This window comes from Bos grunniens, chromosome 19 (genome assembly GCF_055505025.1).
Source record: "Bos grunniens cultivar Pamir isolate PY7600 chromosome 19, Bosgru_T2T1.0, whole genome shotgun sequence".
Classification (NCBI taxonomy): Eukaryota; Metazoa; Chordata; class Mammalia; order Artiodactyla; family Bovidae; genus Bos; species Bos grunniens.
In genome coordinates, this window is record NC_141183.1 from 12,360,706 (window position 1) to 12,376,971 (window position 16,266).

The 16,266-nt window shown below is 58.0% G+C and overlaps 2 protein-coding genes across 7 annotated transcripts; both read right to left on the minus strand.

Annotated features, from left to right (window-relative positions):
- Window positions 1-5,263: 5,263 nt before the first annotated feature.
- Window positions 5,264-13,221, minus strand: MCRIP1 (MAPK regulated corepressor interacting protein 1). 6 transcript variants are annotated; one of them, XM_086356636.1, is made up of 5 exons: window positions 13,174-13,221; window positions 7,283-7,338; window positions 7,081-7,199; window positions 6,352-6,453; window positions 5,264-6,167 (listed from the first exon to the last, which is right to left on the minus strand). In XM_086356636.1, exons 2-5 carry the CDS (start codon window positions 7,288-7,290, stop codon window positions 6,103-6,105), a joined length of 294 nt encoding a protein of 97 aa, XP_086212762.1. In that variant the 5' UTR covers window positions 7,291-7,338; window positions 13,174-13,221; the 3' UTR covers window positions 5,264-6,102. The 6 variants fall into 6 exon arrangements, with proteins under 6 accessions (XP_086212762.1, XP_086212763.1, XP_086212765.1 ...); XM_086356637.1 differs by having other exon boundaries at window positions 12,813-13,221; XM_086356639.1 differs by lacking the exon at window positions 13,174-13,221 and adding an exon at window positions 12,715-13,084.
- Window positions 13,222-13,599: 378 nt separating this feature from the next.
- Window positions 13,600-14,795, minus strand: PPP1R27 (protein phosphatase 1 regulatory subunit 27). Its single transcript, XM_086356623.1, has 3 exons — window positions 14,469-14,795; window positions 14,239-14,389; window positions 13,600-13,956 (listed from the first exon to the last, which is right to left on the minus strand). Exons 1-3 carry the CDS (start codon window positions 14,656-14,658, stop codon window positions 13,833-13,835), a joined length of 465 nt encoding a protein of 154 aa, XP_086212749.1. The 5' UTR covers window positions 14,659-14,795; the 3' UTR covers window positions 13,600-13,832.
- Between the last annotated feature and the right edge of the window lie 1,471 nt (window positions 14,796-16,266).

A 16,266-nucleotide genomic window follows, 5' to 3' on the forward strand; every position in this document is an offset into this window, starting at 1 on the left:
CCCTGCGTAGAGAGCTGGGCTAGAGGAGAAGGGCTGGCTGAGCCCAGGGCTTCCCCTGAGAAGGGAGTGGCCAAGGACAGCCCGTGTGGGCTCACCCCCTCTAGACTTTTCCTCACTACCCCATCATACCAGTGAATTGGAGCTGGAACCCCTCAGGATGTGAGTGGTGGCTGGAAGTGACCCACCTGCATGTGCTGCCCCTAGCCCAGTTTAGGTGGGCTTACCCCCACCCCCAGCCAGAGTGGACAGTGCCCATTCAGTCTTGGCCCCTCCACCCCTGGAGGGTCACCATTCGCCTGCAGGGGGAAATGAAGGGCGTAGATGGCCTAGGGGTGAGCCACTGACATCACAGTCCTACCAACCCCACATGAATACATCTGGCTCCCTGCTGGAGCCGAAGCCAGGGCTGGACTCAGGCTGGGTAAGGGCATCACTGAACAGGCCAGAACTGGATGTCCTCTACTGGTCTCTGCTTCCACCCCAGCATCGTAGTCCACTTGCCAACTGAAGCAGGGAGAGATGAATGCCCCAAATCGAGACCATCCAAGTGCAGGCACAGCAGAGTTTTCCTAAGACTGTGGCCCAACAGAACAGTCAGTTCACAGGAGTCCCTGCAGTCCTTGCTACTCCAGGACAGCTGTGCACGAGGGTGTTGTCTGTCGTGTGGTGGGTGGGCACCCTGCTTGGTAGTCAGTGAGGGCTGATGTTCATGCAGAAAGTCAGATGGGCATGCCCTGAGTCCAAGCTGTGGACCCCTGGGGCACAGTGCATCTGATGCAGAGGGTAGAGGCAAGTGCAGGAGCATCAGGACTATGGTCATGCCTCACGAGCTGCCTCTGTGGCTGGTGCCATGATGCCCAGTGCAGGGAGGTGTGAAGGGAGGAGCAGGGGTGCTGTCAAAAGAGGAAGGGGCAGCAGGAGCCAAGAGCAGAAGCCAAATGGGCCAGCCAGGTGGCCCTGCTTCTAGGAGCTGGTGGGAAGTGACTGCTGGGACCTGGGGGAGGGGGTGTTCAGTCTCCGCCCAGCCACGTGGGCTGGAGCTGCTCAGGCAAAGCTGGGTTAATTGGGGCAAATGAAAGGACAGGAGGCCTCTCAGGAAAGGTAAACAGAATTACTCACCTCCCAGGCACTGGGGCCCTCCTGAGGGGGACCCTGACCTCATGCCACCGGATATTGCAGGGAGGGAAGGGCAGAAAGTGAGTTGCAATAGACTGGGCTCTCCTGTGGCCCAGGTGGGATGAGATGTTGCTGTGATTGGTGTGGGCTGCAGCGCAGCGTGGCTGGCTGCACCTCTGAGGACCTGAGACCCCTGACCTTGAGGCTTCAACCACTTCCTGTCCCAGGCTCCCCAGGACCTAGCACACCTCTGAGCCCCTGTGCACAGGGGCACCCCTACCCATCCTCCGTGCCCAGAAGCCTTGTGAGCACAAGCTAGCACAAGGAGGGCACGAGTTCTCCTTCATGCCAGCTGAGCTCAGGGTTGGTGACTGCCCTGGGGGTGTGCCACTCACCCAGGGGACTCCCTCTGCCCTTGTCCTCCTTCACCTTGTCCCTGTCCCCAAGGGAACTGGAACAGGCCGGTGAAGTCAAAGGTGGAGATGGGGTGGAGGCCAGGCAGGGGCTGGACTCATCCAGCCAATAAACATCGACTCTGACCAGGCTGTCCTGCAGGTGGGGTGGAGGGGCTACCGGTGGGGGAACCCACTTTCCAAAGCAGGGCCCAGCACCCACACAGCATCACCCTGCATTCAGGAAGATGAACATTCCAGGCTCTCTGCCCCTTCGCCATCTCTGCTTCCCTTCCCACCTCCACCCCAGCCCTTCATCTCACGCCCTTCCCCTCCAAAAAAGCATAGGAACTACCCAGCTTGTCTGTCTGTGTGCATGTGTGTAGCACTCAGAGGGGCTACGATAAACAAGGGTCACACCTAGGGGAGTGATGGGCACCCCCAGGATGGCACTAGTGTGCCAGGCAGAGTGGGTCACTGGGGGAGGCCGCCTTAAGCAGGGCAAGTTTACAGGAGAGACACTTCAAGGGGATCAGAGTGACTGAACACACCGAGAAAAGATTTAGATAACCTGGTGGAGAGTTCAGGTCTTTAGTGTTAGTACACAGAAAACTAAGCAAATGAAAAAAGGTGGCAATTAATAACTTCAAGAACAGAAAGTTGAGTAGAAAAAAAATCACAGTTTACCACATGGCTCAGCTCTGAACACACAGACATCATAATTTACTCAACACTGATGTAACCAAAGTTATGAGAGAAAAAAAACTGTCTAGGGAGGACAGTGGATGGTAAAAACGTGTGTGTGTGGTGCCAGTGGTAAAGAATCCTGCCAATGCAAGAAAACGTAAGAGAAGTGGGTTTGATCCCTGGAGTTGGGAAGATCCCTGGGTCGGGAAGATCCCCTGGAGAAGGAAATGGCAACCCACTCCAGTATTCCTGCCTGGAGAATCCCATGGACAGAGGATGGGGCTACAGTCCATGGGTTGCGAACAGTCGGACATGACTGAGCACGCATGCAAATAAGTTGGGCTGGGAGTTTAAGAAGGAAAGGGGAGAACCAAGAAGCACAGTTCATGTATGCTATTTAAAAACAGAAACAAAACAATCAGCAGAAAAGTTCAAAGTAGTTGCCTCTAGGTGAGTCAGAGAAGTCTGAGGGCTGCACCTGACCAAACTCTGCCTGCCTGGGCCTCCTCCTGGACACCGGCAGCCATCAGTCCCAGGCCCTCCCCTGCCGCCCTTTCTCTTGCCTTGCTCTCCACTGCTCTCAGCCCCCTATCCTGCTTCCTCCTCCCTTCCCTGAATGCAGGTCCCACCCTTCTTCCTTCTTCATCAACCTTAAAATAGCATCAACATTAAAATTACTCCCAACCTTTATCTCCAACCCGTGGCCCCTCCAGATCCACACTAGACTCAGCTTCCCACTTGGCACCTCTACATAAGACATCCAATGGCATGTCGAATTCCACTGCCCACATTAAGCTCCTTACCTGCCCCCTCACCCAGCTTCTTCCTCCTACGATTCACTAGAGGTAGCCCTCCTAACAGGTCTCTCCACTTGTACCCTGAGTCTTATGGCCTGTTCTCAACACAGCAGCCAGAGCAATCCCTTTACACCCAAAGTCTGCTCCAGTGAATCCCATCACGCATATCTCACCTCAGTTTACAGAAACACAGGGAACAGAGGAGCCTGTTAACACTACAATGATGCAACCAGGCAAAACCGGAATTTGGGAAACTCCAACATCAGGTATGCAGGGAGTCTTCAATCATAAATGGAGGGAAAATGCAGGAGGCAGTACTGTGACTAAGACAGACTGAAGGGACACATCAAGCTGATGCACTTGGCCTTTCTGAGTCTATAACCCTCGAGGAATACATTATTGTCGACAGCAGGGGACTATGGACTGGGTATTACGACACTGGGGAATTGTTGTTTATGCTCAATACACATGAACATGCTCAGAGTACATGCTCAGCAAGTACGTGCTAAATTCAGATTTTGATAAACAACCTTAAAAATCAGATATGGCCAGTCTCCTACAGCAGGTCACCATTCCCTCATATGGACAATCAGGGCAATAAAATCACCCCCTCCCTGAGGTGTCATGGTAATAACCCCATCCCCCACCAAGTTGCCAGCACAGAATAAAAGCAGAGACGTGTGTGGCACTGCCAAGGGTAGAACGTGATGGAGATGTGGGTACCCTGTCCACCAGGACACTCCCTCATCTCCTCTCTCCTCACTGTCTGAGGGTAGGGGAGGTGTCTCCAGCCACTCAGGGTCAACCAGGCAGCCCACCGTGCTGGTGCGGAGTCTATCACCACTGCTCTGGAGTTCAATACCTGTCCCCCGCAACCCTGGCACAGCCCATTAACCACACTCCCACCTCTGAAGACTCCAGGCCTAGGGCCTCTTTCTCAGAAAACCTTAAGTTGACGGGGACAGCAGGAATGAGAAGGCCTCGAGGGTTGTCCCATGGGCCCACCCACACAGGGGCAAAGTATCAGTGCTAGCAGGCAAGGCCAGGGGAGAGTGGCTACAGACAGGGGAGACCCAGATGCTGGGGGCCCGGTGTGCCACCATTCCCACTTTCCAACTCCACAGGAGGGACGAGTGACCCAGAGAGGGCTGGGAGCAAAGTCAAGTCAATTTTTAACCAATGCAACATATTAGATGTTTCCAGTGTGCTGCCAGGGGGCCTGAACACCCCTTCAGGGGAAGGCCTTCCAGTCACCACAGCCCAAACCTCACTTAAAATGGGAAACAGGCAGGACAGCAGTGTTACATGCCCCAGTCACAGCAAGGCCAGGGTCGTGGCTGCACGGGGGCAGACATCCAGGCCCCCGCAGTCTTGTGGGTCCAGGGCCCTGTCAAGAGCATCCATGAGGTGACTGTCGCGGCAGCAGGCCCTAATACTCAGCAGCCACCAGAGGAAGGTGCTAACCTCCACTTCAGGAAACAGGCTTCGAGACTCAGCAGCTTGCTCAATGCCACGTGCAGCAGTGGCCTGGCTAGGTTCAGGCCCACCCCTCCCCTTCCCCAACGGAGGATCTCTGCTGGCTGACCATCACCCCATCCTCAGTGGTCTTGGACATGCTGGGTGAAGGGTACCTGTGCCCGTGTGCCCAGCCTCTGGTCACAGGGCCCTGAACCCCAGCCAGGCCACACCCACCTCCTTCCAGCCACAAGCACAGAGGCTGTGTGGGTGACCCAGCCCAGCAGGCACTCAAACCCTTGGCAGGATGCCCCATAGGTCCCTGGGGAGCAAACAGGCCTGTGTGGTTACAGGAACTTGGCTCAGGTCCTGGCACCAGCCAACGCCCACTGGCTGCTGCTTATTGCATGAACCATCCTTCCTGCACCCTCATCCCTGGGGAACCCCCTCCAGAAGAAGACGTCTCCCAGAGCCACCTGTGGGGCCACTGGAGCCCCAGAATACTCTTAACAGGAAAGGGCTGTTCCCGAAATAAATTCCGGTTTGGCTTGTCCGCCAGGGCTACGTCCAGATCTGAAGGTCAAGTGCACTGGGGCTCTCCAAGTCCAGCAGCCACCCTCCCTGGACAGCAGACAGGCCACCCCTCAAGGGCCCAGTGCTGCTGAGGATGTGTTACCTCCAGGGCCCCCATGTCCACCTCCCACTGCCCTCCAGAAGCCCAAGCCCCCTGGTGGAGCCCAGGGATCAGACGGAACTTCTGGGCCTTGGACTTCCAGACCTGTGTGGGCAGCCAAGACAGGGGCTTCACAGACCAAGTTGCCAAGCCAATGCCACCCCACCTTTATTTACTGGTCTTCAGGTTCCAGTCAGACACTTGAATCTGGAGGGCACAGGAAGAAAAAAAATGGCCCTGAAGACCCTCCCAACTCACCACACAGAGCAGGACCCACTGGGTAGCCTCGTCAGCTCAGGCCAGCCCCACGCCCCTTCCTAAGGGTGAGCCAGACCTCGCTGCCTAGAACCCTTGGAGGGGGCACCCAGCAGTGTGCCAGGCCTGGAGAGCTGGTGTCATCCTAAAGCTGACAAGGAAGGAAAGGGCCAGGCTGGACAGTGGGGTGGGGGGTCAGACGCTCCCCGTGCCCCGGGCACAGATGCAGCAGGGGTCGGTGAGGGACCCATGCTGGGTGTGGCTGGGACCACCCTGTCCTGGCTCCTGGCCACTTCAGGACAAAACCAGCCCAGTCCCACAGCACAGGAGATAACAAAGGCCCCTCATCTCCCTCCTGATCCTGGAAGTGCCCAGGGGTTGGGGGTGGGGGCAGGAGAAGGCGACAAGAATCAGGGTCGAGGCCCTGGGGGCAGGCAGGACCAGCAGCTCCAAAGGTCCAGCCAGGCCCGGGGTGGGCACGGGCTGGCAGGGCCGAGGCCCTCCTAGGGACGGGGGTAACCTGAGATCCCCCGAGAGGAAAGGAGAGGCTCGGGGAGGAGGGGCAGGCCTTGGCCATCAATCATGCCTGTCCTGGTCCCGGGATTTTCGGCCCACTGGGAGCAAGGCCCCCTCCCCCTCCCAGGAGCTGAGCCCACAGGAGAGGAGGCGGCCAGCGGCAGGCTGCACCCAGATCTCCCGGAGGCCAAGGGAGGGGCACTGGCGCGCCTTAGGACTTCTTGGCGTCCTGCGTGTTCCGGCGCTTCAGGTCGCTCAGGTCGATGGGCTTGAAGGCTGCCAAGGGACAGAATGGTCAGTGGTGGGTGCAGGTGGAGAGGGAGGGTCTGTCCCTTGTCCTGCCCTCGCCTCTGAAAGCCCTGGGACCCAGGCCACCCCACCAGGCTGGCTTGGAAGCAGCAGGTGGGTGGGCCTTCCTGCCCCCTGGTCGGCCCCTCCTGCCCAGGGCAGCCCCACTTACTCTTCAGGCTGGGGTTAGGGACCTTCTCCACGTACTCCTCCACCAGGCCCCGCTCGCTGCCCGACATCTGGCTCCGCAGGTCCCGCTCCACACCCTGCCAGGCTGCAGGAAGCAGGGGTGGTCAGGGCCCCTACCCTGGGGCCTGCCATCCGGCCCTGTCAGTGTCCAAGCAAACGGCACCCGCTCCTGCCCTATCCCTCCCCTCTGAGTGGCCCCACAGGCCCCCCGAGCCCAAACTCCCACTTCAACAGTTTCTGGCCCCCGAGTCCAGCCTGCTCCTAACCTGAAGTTGTCCTCAACATACCCTGCTCCCTCGAGGAGCCCTGCCCAAGCCACGCCCCTTCTGGCCTCATGGTACCATGACCAGAACTCCAGTCACAGAGGCTTATGAAACCCACTAGGGTACAGCACTTCCTCCAGGCGGGTGCCCATCTTTCCCATGTCCTCCACCCCCCCACCTCCCAGCACAAATGCTGTGCACACGTGCTCACACCTCCACCACACCACTTCCAAGACACCCCAGGCTCCCCAGGGTGCGCCATCTTCCATGGCCCCCCTCTTCCCCAGCAAACACCACTGATTCCAAACATTGCCTCTTCTGGGGTGTTGCCTGTCAGGACCACCACAGTGCTGACCATGCACACCCATGACCAGAACTGGGTCTCCACACCCCACAGGAGTTCAGGGGAGGAGGGGCTCAGGGGGGCTGGCTGCGGACACTCCGTGTACCTTCATAAATGAAGCGCACATTCTCCTCGTGGGCCGGGGTGAAGATCTCGCTGCTGTTGGGGGGAGAGCGGGGGCTACTGTTCCTCTTGCCGTTGTAGACGACCCTGGAGACGGGGGAACTGGGGGGAGCCCGGCCCGTGAGGAGGGGCTACAGGGCAGGACCCCCCCACACCTGGAGGTAACGCCACTACCTAAGACCCACCTGGTCATCGCTGGGGCGTCTGGTCCTCGCACTCCACTGCCGGATCCCCTCGGCCTCTGGAAGGGAAGCCTCATGACATAGTGGGATAGAGGCCACCCTGCCACCCTCTCCAGAAGGGGTCCAGGGATGGTAAGGGCGTGGGGGCATTTGCCTCTTCCCTTTAACTGTGGTCTCCCTGCCTTCCAGTAGACAGGGTCGAGCCACAATCCAGCTGGCTAAAGGTTCAGTACCGTTGGCCAGGGGCCACCAACAGGTCCGAGTCAGAGCAGCTTGAGCTCCAGTGGACCCCGCACTTGGACCACCGCGGCCCAGGGAACACACCTACCCCAGGGTCGGGAAGCCCTGTTGATATTCCAAGTCTCAGAACACCACTGCTAACAGAGCGCGGGGCTGCAGGAAAGGCCCACAGTCGTCCAGTGCCCTCGCGGCCTGCAGGGCCTAGGATCTTGTCTCCACTGAGCCTCAGTTTCCTATCTGTAAAATGGGGATGTGCTTCCCAATGGGAAAAGTGCCTGCCCGGCTTCCTGGTCCCCAGGGTGTGACAGGAGGGCTGGGGGAGGACTGTGAGCCTGGAGGAAGCCATCAGGCCAATCCTAGTGACCGAGACTCTGGGGTGTGTCTTGTTTACAGGCTCTCTCAGCCCAGGAACCAGACAGCCCTGGATGGGGGTCTATTTTTAGACTCACTCTCAAAACTGCCCAATTGGACAAAGTCCCCTCTCTGGCTGAGGACATGCACCGCAGGGTGAGGAAGCTAGTTGCACAGGGCTAGTCCCAGGCCTGGCCTTGCCCCAGAGGAGGCCAACCCCAGGTGTTGGGGGATGGGGGAAGCCTGGGAAGGGCCTGTGAGCACAAGTGCCTCCCCTCCCCCGCCCCTGGAGCCTGGGGGCCCCAGAATGCTCAGCCACAGCCCCTCCTGAAGAGCCTGGAAGATGAGACCCAGTGGATACTTCCTCTCTGGCTCCTTTGGCATTTAAACACCCGTACAGGGGGACTTCCCTAGCAGTCCAAGGGTTGACACTCTGCTCCCATTGCAGAGGCTATGCTTTCGATCCCTGGTAGGGGAACTGAGATCACACATGCTGCACAGCCCAGCTGGGGAAAAAAAATCTGCACAGGTAAAACAGCCCACAAGCTGAGGTAGTAACGACAGAGCACAAAGCCAGCTTCCTGGGGGGAACATAGAAGCCTATGCCCTCCCAGGAGAGGGGCCCTGCTCCTCACAAAGGGACTTCTCCCTTCTTGGACTCGAGGGATCTCACTGCCTATGATTCTCCTGTCCAGATGCCAGTCCCACAGACACCAGAGCACAGAGGGAAAGCCCTCTCTGGCCTGAGGGTACCCTGGGGACACGGAAGGGGCTCAAGAACACTCACGTCTCAAGGGGCTGTTGGCAGTGCAATGAAGTGGGAGGCTTCAATTAAGCAACAGGAGGGAGGCGCCTGGAGGATCAGCCAGCCCCAGCCCAACCCAGGCTGGCCCCTCCTACCCAGGCCCCTCATCCCTCCTGCAGTCTGTCCTCTCAGACCTCGGGGGCCACTTCTTCAGGGTACCTGCCTTCCCAGCTTTGCCCATCTCCAGGGCTGCTTCTTTCCAGGGCAGCCTCGGCCTTGGCCTCCTCTGGTCACAGCCTGAGGGCTGCCTGGCCTTTATGGGTGCCTGACTTTGGTCCAAGGCCCCCTTTCAGTCTCAGGCCTAACTCAGAGGCCAGCCCCTTCCAGCTCCCATTGCCCCGACTGCACACATGCACACGCATACATGGCTCTGGTTCTCTGAGCGCCTCACCTGCTCCCCTTGGTCTCTGCATTCCCAAGGCCTGGGCCCCAGGCCCCTGGAGCATTCGGTCTCCACAGTGGGAACCCATCCCTTGCTGCCCCTACTCTGTGCTTCCTGACCAGAGGCTAGAATGCCCCACAAGCCGAGGAGCTGTGTACCTGTCATTGGGCACCTGCCCACAAAGATGTGCTACTTGAGTTAACGAGGTTTCTGGTGCCCTGGACAGAGCGGCCAGGAAGTTCCTTGGCCAGGGCAAGACACCAGCAGGCTCTCATGTCCTCAGGACTTGAAGAATGAGTAAAAGGACTTTTTAAAAAGGAGTTATTGTCTGCCTCCTCTCGATGGGGGAAGTCACACCCAACCAGGTCTGTCTTTAATGGCCTGTGTCCTACCAGCTGGTTCCTACTCGTGAGGAACCCCCGAGTCCTCCGTCTTCTCCCAGCAGCTTGGCCTCCCTCCGGGGGCCTTTCTCCTTAGGACCTTGGGCTGGCCCTGCCCCACCCCCGTGGATACCCTGCCTCCTGCGGGATGCAGGGAAACCAAGGCTTCACCTGAGTATACCAGCAGCTTCCCGTGAGGCCAGGGCCTGCTGCACCCCTGAAGACAGAGGGACAGTGAGCTGCACTCACTCACCCACCTTCATCACCTCCTCCAAGGAGTTGGACCCCCCATGCTGACCCCAAAGGAAATTTCCTGGAAAAATCTAACAAATATGCATGCTCCGTGACAGCCATTCCAGTTCCAGGATGTACCCAAAGGAAAGGGCCTGGTGGCTACCAAGAGGTGCACAGGAACAACCAGAGAAACAGCACTTGTCTGTGCCGAGGGAAGGACCACTGAAAGGGGCCCATATACACTGGGCCTGTTTCCGCCCTGGAAGGTGACAGCTACAAGTATGAGCCATGGCAACGGCGGGCGAATCATACCACTGATGCTAAAAACAGAAGCCTGGGAACACACGGCTGTCCAGTGGAGAGGGCCGAGCCGCAAAGGCGTGGACAAGGGAGACAAAACAAGGTCAGGGAGGAGATGTCTAAAAGGCAGTTGGACTCAAGGAAGGCCAGGGCAGAGAGGTGGCCTCTGAGCCACCATGACAAAACCTCCAATGACCTAGCAGGAAGGGGCTCAGTGCAGCACGGGGAGGAGTGGGACCTTCGGCCAAGACTGCCTGTGCCTGGCAACTGGTTGTGAAGAGAGGCGCGAGGCCTGGGCTGACGGTAGTGTGCGTGATGAAGCAAAGGGAAACTCGAGCACATTTACTGTCTGAGCAAAGTGCTGAGCAGGACCTCTACAGAGGCGACTGCAGAGGAGCCAGGCGACCAGCAGGCCGGGGAGAGTGGCACGCCTGGAAAAGCGCCAGGGACACCTAAAAAGGCCCAGTAGGCCACGAGAATCCCGAGGTTGGAGTTTCCAGTCCATCTGGCCAGCGGGGAGGGAGTATCCACTTCTGCAAACATCTCCCTCCTCTTGTTTGCTTGCCGACTTTTGTTTACCATGATTATCAGGGACAATTATTTCCTGAAGACTGGAGCTCAAAACCTCACTACATCCCATCAACTCTGAGAAACTTTTTTACCTTTTAATAGCTTTGAGATCAGGCTGTATCTGGCAATTGCCAGCACAAAGGTTAGCACCGTTTTTTCATGCTCGGTGGAGCTTGTGAGGCCCAGCTCACACTACTGAGGTCTCAGATCTGATGATGCAAAGAGCTTTCCCTCAGGCCACAGACCCCAAGCCTCCACCTATGTGTATGTGCTCTTCAGTTACTTCTTCCCATTCCCACCCACTCCTGGTCCGACATCCACTGCCCACTCTCCAATCCATGTCGGGACAGTACCCTGCACTACCCTTCTCCATCCCTGGTACACGTGACGCCAGCATGATCTTCCCAAAACCTGCCCCCACCCAAGTCACTCCCCACTCAGATAGTACCAGGGCCTTCTACTGCCATCAAGCCCTCAGTCTGGCCATAATCTAATTCACCAGGTGTGAGTGTCACCAGCTACTGGGCCCCCAGCCCTTCCCAATCACAGTCTGAGCCAGAGAGCCAGCTCTGCTGCTTCCAGAGTCACAGAGAACCACACAAAGTCCCCTGGTGTACTCCACAGGCCTTGACTGTTGTCCACAACAGCCTAGCCCATAGCAGCCAGCGGGCTACCCGCTCAGCACCCGGCAGAGTCCAGAACCACTCCGTGACTGAGGGTCATCCATCGCTGCTCTGGGCAGCGTCTCTTCCCTCTATGGGCCATGGAATCCCCATCTGAGCCAAAACAACCCCCAAGAATGTTCACCAGGCCTTCCTGCTCAAAGGGACCCAAGTACAGCCACATGAAGCCACAACCTCAAACAAAATCTCTGTGGCTGCTTATCCAACGAGACAGTGGACAGGGCAATCATAGAAGGAATGTATCATCCAACTGGGCATTTCTGAGCGTAAAAGGGCTGCTCTTGATTATGAAGTGCAAGCCAGGACAGCCTTGGGCAAACTGAACGCAGAGTTACCTCAGGCATGGCGTAGACCCACAAACATATGACACAGTGTGGAGGGGCAGCAGCCAAGGGCCAGCTGTGGAGCAGCCATTGCACTGAGCCAGGGAGAACACCAATAAACCCCACTTTGGAGGTTTAGCGGATGAGAAACCTGCCACTCAGCAAAGTGGGATCTGGGCCCCAAGAGACTCCCAACCTCTCGGCCTCCCAGGCCACAGAAATCAGGGCTAGACTAGGATGGCTGAGCTGCCCTGAGCACCCCAGAGACTGCCTCTGCCTTTGTTTGTACCCCTGGCAGGTTCCAGACCCCTGGCACCAATGTGGTTCTGCTAAGAGACAGGGAGGGACTCTTCCTGGATGGATCTATATAGCACCTTGCTCTTTCATGGGGGAAAAAGGGCTTCAGAGACCTCCAGGGAGGAGGAATGCGGGGAAGGGAGCCCAAAGCCCAGTCTCCAGACTGCCAGTCTTAACTCTTTCCCCACACACAGCCATATGTGTAAAGGCAGGGGGTGATATGATATTCTGTTGTCTGCAAAAATGACAATGGATATTCCGGAGTTAGAATCAATGATGCAGTTGCAGCCACTCTGTGTTACTTTAAAATTTTTGATAGGTACTCAAAATTTTCAAGACTCCACCTCCCCTTCATATTCTGTGTCTGTGGGGTTCTCAACAGCCGTTTCCACCAATGAGACTTTTAGAAGGCAATCTACCACTCAAGCAGGACACTGCTGTTTTAGATACCAAATGGGCCTGGCGACCCTTGAAAAGACGCAGGCGAAGCCTCTAAGCACTGCACCACCCCTCTCCCTCTTTTCTTGGTGATAGCAGCAGCTTCCCTCCCAAGCAACAAACCCCAATGTATGCATTCCCCTCCTTCCTCACTTGGCAATCTCACCAGCCCTTCCACTCACCCCAAATCAAGCCTTCTCCTTCAAGACTTGGGGCCTGACCCTTCCCTCCCCACCCGCACTGCTTTCTAAAAGCTCTGGACACTCCCCCTGACACCTCAAAGGCTTTTGCTCAAAATGCCCCATCTGCCCAAAGTCGTCGCCCTGGCCCTGGGGGCCCGGCTCATGACCATCTTCTCTGGGAAGTCTTCCTAGGAGGCAGGTAGGGGATACGACTTGTGCGCCTCCGCGTTACCTGAAGTTTCTCACAAACCTGGGTTGCTTCGTTCGCGGCCTCCCCATGGCGGTCCCCGCCCACCCCGGCATCCCCCGGGGTTCCGGTGAGCTCCCGGAGGAATGGCAGCCTCTTACCCCCTTCCCTCCCCTGACACTGCCTCGCCCAGCTCAGAGACCAGGAGCGTGGGATACACGGGACGGCGGCGGAGGGCGAACCGCGGGAACCCGGCCGGCCGCGCTTCGCGGTCAGGAAGCATCGTCAGGGCTGCTCGCCGGGCGACGAGGCGGCGGCAGCTTCAGCGACGGAAAACGGCGGCCCGCTACTCCCTCTGAGCCCCTTGCCTCGCGGGCCCGCCCCGCCTCGCCGTGGCCCTCCCTAGCCTCCGCCGCGGCGGGCCGGGAACCCCGCGACCCAGCCCGGGGCCCTCCCCTCGCGGCCGCCGCGCCAGGGCGGGTCCGGGCCGCGCCCGCCCCGCCCCCGCCGCTACCGCCTCACCTCGCCCTCTCGGCCGCCGCCGCCGCTGCCAGGGGCCCGGCCGGAAGTGACGTGTCGCCGCCGCGCACGCGCACTGGCGCAGGTCACGTGACCGCGGGCCCGCGGAGGGGCGGAGACTGAGGCCTGGGGCCGAGAGGCTGGGGTCTGAGGGGTTCTTAGACTTCGTGCCACCCGGGGTCGAGGGATGTCGAGGACAGTCTCCTGGGTCGGCGGGGTCGGGGTTCTGGGACAGACAGGGCCTGGGGGTAGCGGGATCGATGGACGGCAGGGACCGGTGGTCGGGAGCCGCGAGACTCTAGCTCCTTGCTCCGACACTGTCGGATCCCCAGACCAGAGTGGACGGCGGTTGGCCGCTGACCACCAGAGCAGACGGAGCCGAAAGACTGGGACAGGACGGTCCCCAGTAATCAGGCCATCACCACGGGCTTAGGAACCACGTTTATTGAAAAAGTAAAAAGTATAGCAATAAAAAAAAGTTTTTCACCCGAAGAAAAAGCCAGGCCGCGGGTTGGGAGAGGGGAGGGGTTTTGCCCAGGTGTGGGGTCCTGGCCAGTCTGGCCGGCCCATAGCCCCGCTGGTGGGGCAATCCTGGCATCCGGGGGAGATGGGCACCTGACTTCTCCAGGCAGGGCTAGCGCCCTGGGAGGGCAGGGCTGGCCTCAGTCCATCTTAGTCCCTTTGAATAGCTCCACCAAGTCCTTGAATTCCGGGTCAATGAGGTCTGAAGGCAGATCTCCATCGTCGTTCGCCGCTTCTCTGTCTGCCCCCAGGGAAATGAGGTACCTGGGTGCAAAGGGCAGCCCTGGTTGAGGAGAGAACGTGGCCCGGAGAATGCTCACCCCTGCCTGAAGGTAGCAGCCTGCGGTTCTGAGATCTACCTGTTTTTTCTCTTGCCAGGTGAAGTGAGGAGAAAGAAACCGACCCTTTGGAAGTTTCGCTAACTTTTGCAGTTTGCTCTCGGGAGGCAACAGGACAGAAAGGAAATTTCAGAAGCCCTTAGAGTTTTTAGGTACACTAGCAGGGCCACCTTTTGGGGGGACTACATCCTAGAGGCCACCCTCTCACCTGGCTATATCAGGGTATCCGTCACTGCAGGCGATGTGCAGGGGTGTCCAGCCTGTCTCGTCTCGCTGATGAATGTCTGCCCCGTATTTGACTAGCAGCTTCACACACTCAAGGTTTCCAGAAAGCACCGCTTCATGAAGGGCAGCCAGGCCTGGACAGGACAGGAGAGGTCAAGGCTCAGGCCTTCCCCTGCCACCCCACAGAGCCTCACTGGCCCCGCAGGCACTCACCCGAGGGGTAGATGGTGTCCAGGGAGACTTTCCGAGTCCGGATGAAGCGCCCCACCTGCTCCAGGTCGCCCTGGCGGATGTGGTCCAAGAACAGGACGTCATTAGGGAAGCGTACGCTGCGATCAGCCAGGAGCCTCCGGCGCCGCTGCCTTGGGCTGTAGCGGGCATAGCGGGCTGTTCTGCTGGGCATCCTGGCAGCTATGGTTTGGGCCACCCCTGTGGGGACCCTCCTGCTCAGGGAAGGAAGGTGCACGGACCCGAACTGTGTGCAGGCTCTTCTGACTGACGGTGACCTCCAGCACCGCCGCCACAGTGCTCTCCGTGCTCCCGTTGGCCAGGGCACCTTCTTCTTATATAGGGCCGGCAGAGCTATATAAAGCTGCGCAGTCATGCTCGCACCCGAGGGGCTGAAACTGAGCCGCTCCAGCCCTGCCCTCAGGATCATGTTTAGTGGTTCATCTTTCAGCCCACCTGTCGCTGTGCCTGGCCAAAGGGGTCAGATCCTTCCTGGCTACTGCTCTCTGCCCCACAACTGGACCTCGAAGGTGCTTGACAGAGGGCAGGAGAAGCACTAGAAGGGCAAGGCCCATAAGCAAGGTGGACAGATAACCAAGGTCATTGAGGACCAGGGTCTCCCTCCATATGGAGAACTTGGGGAGAAGGGCATGATATGTGGTAAGCACAGCTACCTCTGCCCACTGGGAAGGTAAGGGGATGCTTCCCCACACCTGAGGAAGCACAGGAGAAGCTGTACAGAAGAAGGCCCAGCCCAACCCATCTCCCTGTCATTTGTCACTTTCTGTCATGGCTTGTATCACTCTCAGGGCAGTGTTCCCAAAACGTGGGCTTCAGTGGCACTGCCCTTCTGCTTGGACCTCCCAGATTAGAATCAAAGTGCAGAACTTCCCTGGTGGTCCCGTGGCTAAGACTCCCTGCTCCCAATGCAGGTGGCTGGGTTTATCCCTGGTCAGAGAACTAGATCCCACATGCCGCGAGGAAAGATCCTGCATGTTGCAAGGAAATAGAAGATACCACGTGCCACAACGAAGACCCGGGGCAACCAAATAAATATTATTAAAAAAATTATTTTTAAGTTTTATTTATGTATTTTTGGCTTCACTGGGTCTCTGTTGCTGCTCGCTGGCTTTCTCTAGTTGCAGTGAGCGACGGCTACTGTTCATTGTGGTGGACAGGCTTCTCATTGCAGAGGCTCCTCGTTGCAGAGCATGGGCTCTAGAACGCATGGGCTTGATAGTTGTGGTTCACGGGGCTTATTTGCCCCTCTGCATGTGAAATCTTCCCAGAGCAGAGGTTGCACCTGTGTCTCCTGCATTGGGAGGCAGTTTCTTAACCACTGGGCCACCAGGGAAGTCCAAATTTCTCCTTTTAATAAGGACACCAGCCTCCTGGTGTCCAGGGAGTAGGGCCCACCCTACTCCAGTTTGACCTCATCTTAACCAGTTACATCTACAGCGACTCCATTTCCAAATAAGGTCACATGCTGGAGTACGGGGAGTTAACACTTCAGCATATAAATATTGAGGGGCGCAGTTTGGCCCCTAATGCTGGCAAGATCCTCCAGGCAGTCACTAAAGACCTGGATGCTGGAGATGGGCCAGCAGTCTGTAGTGGGGGCAGGAACTTGGTTATGAGAAGCCCTTGTACCACCATGTTGATCTCGTTTCAACAAAATCAACAAATTCATCAACACTCCAGGTGCAAAGCCCTGGGCCAAGTGCTGCAGAAAACACTGCACTGCCCTGCTGGGCTTTCTCCTCCTGCCTCTGCCGCTGACGTT

Coding starts and splice junctions, on each gene's coding strand:
- MCRIP1 (XM_086356638.1), bottom strand. CDS start 7,865: ATGGCTTCCTCCAGGCTCACAGTCCTCCCCCAGCCCTCCTGTCACACC. Junction 7,339..7,607: donor CAGGGCTTCCCGACCCTGGG/GTAGGTGTGTTC, acceptor CTTCCCTTCCAG/AGGCCGAGGGGATCCGGCAG. Junction 6,454..7,080: donor TGTGCGCTTCATTTATGAAG/GTACACGGAGTG, acceptor TGCTTCCTGCAG/CCTGGCAGGGTGTGGAGCGG.
- PPP1R27 (XM_086356623.1), bottom strand. CDS start 14,658: ATGCCCAGCAGAACAGCCCGCTATGCCCGCTACAGCCCAAGGCAGCGG. Junction 14,390..14,468: donor GGACACCATCTACCCCTCGG/GTGAGTGCCTGC, acceptor TGTCCTGTCCAG/GCCTGGCTGCCCTTCATGAA. Junction 13,957..14,238: donor GGATACCCTGATATAGCCAG/GTGAGAGGGTGG, acceptor CTTTGCACCCAG/GTACCTCATTTCCCTGGGGG.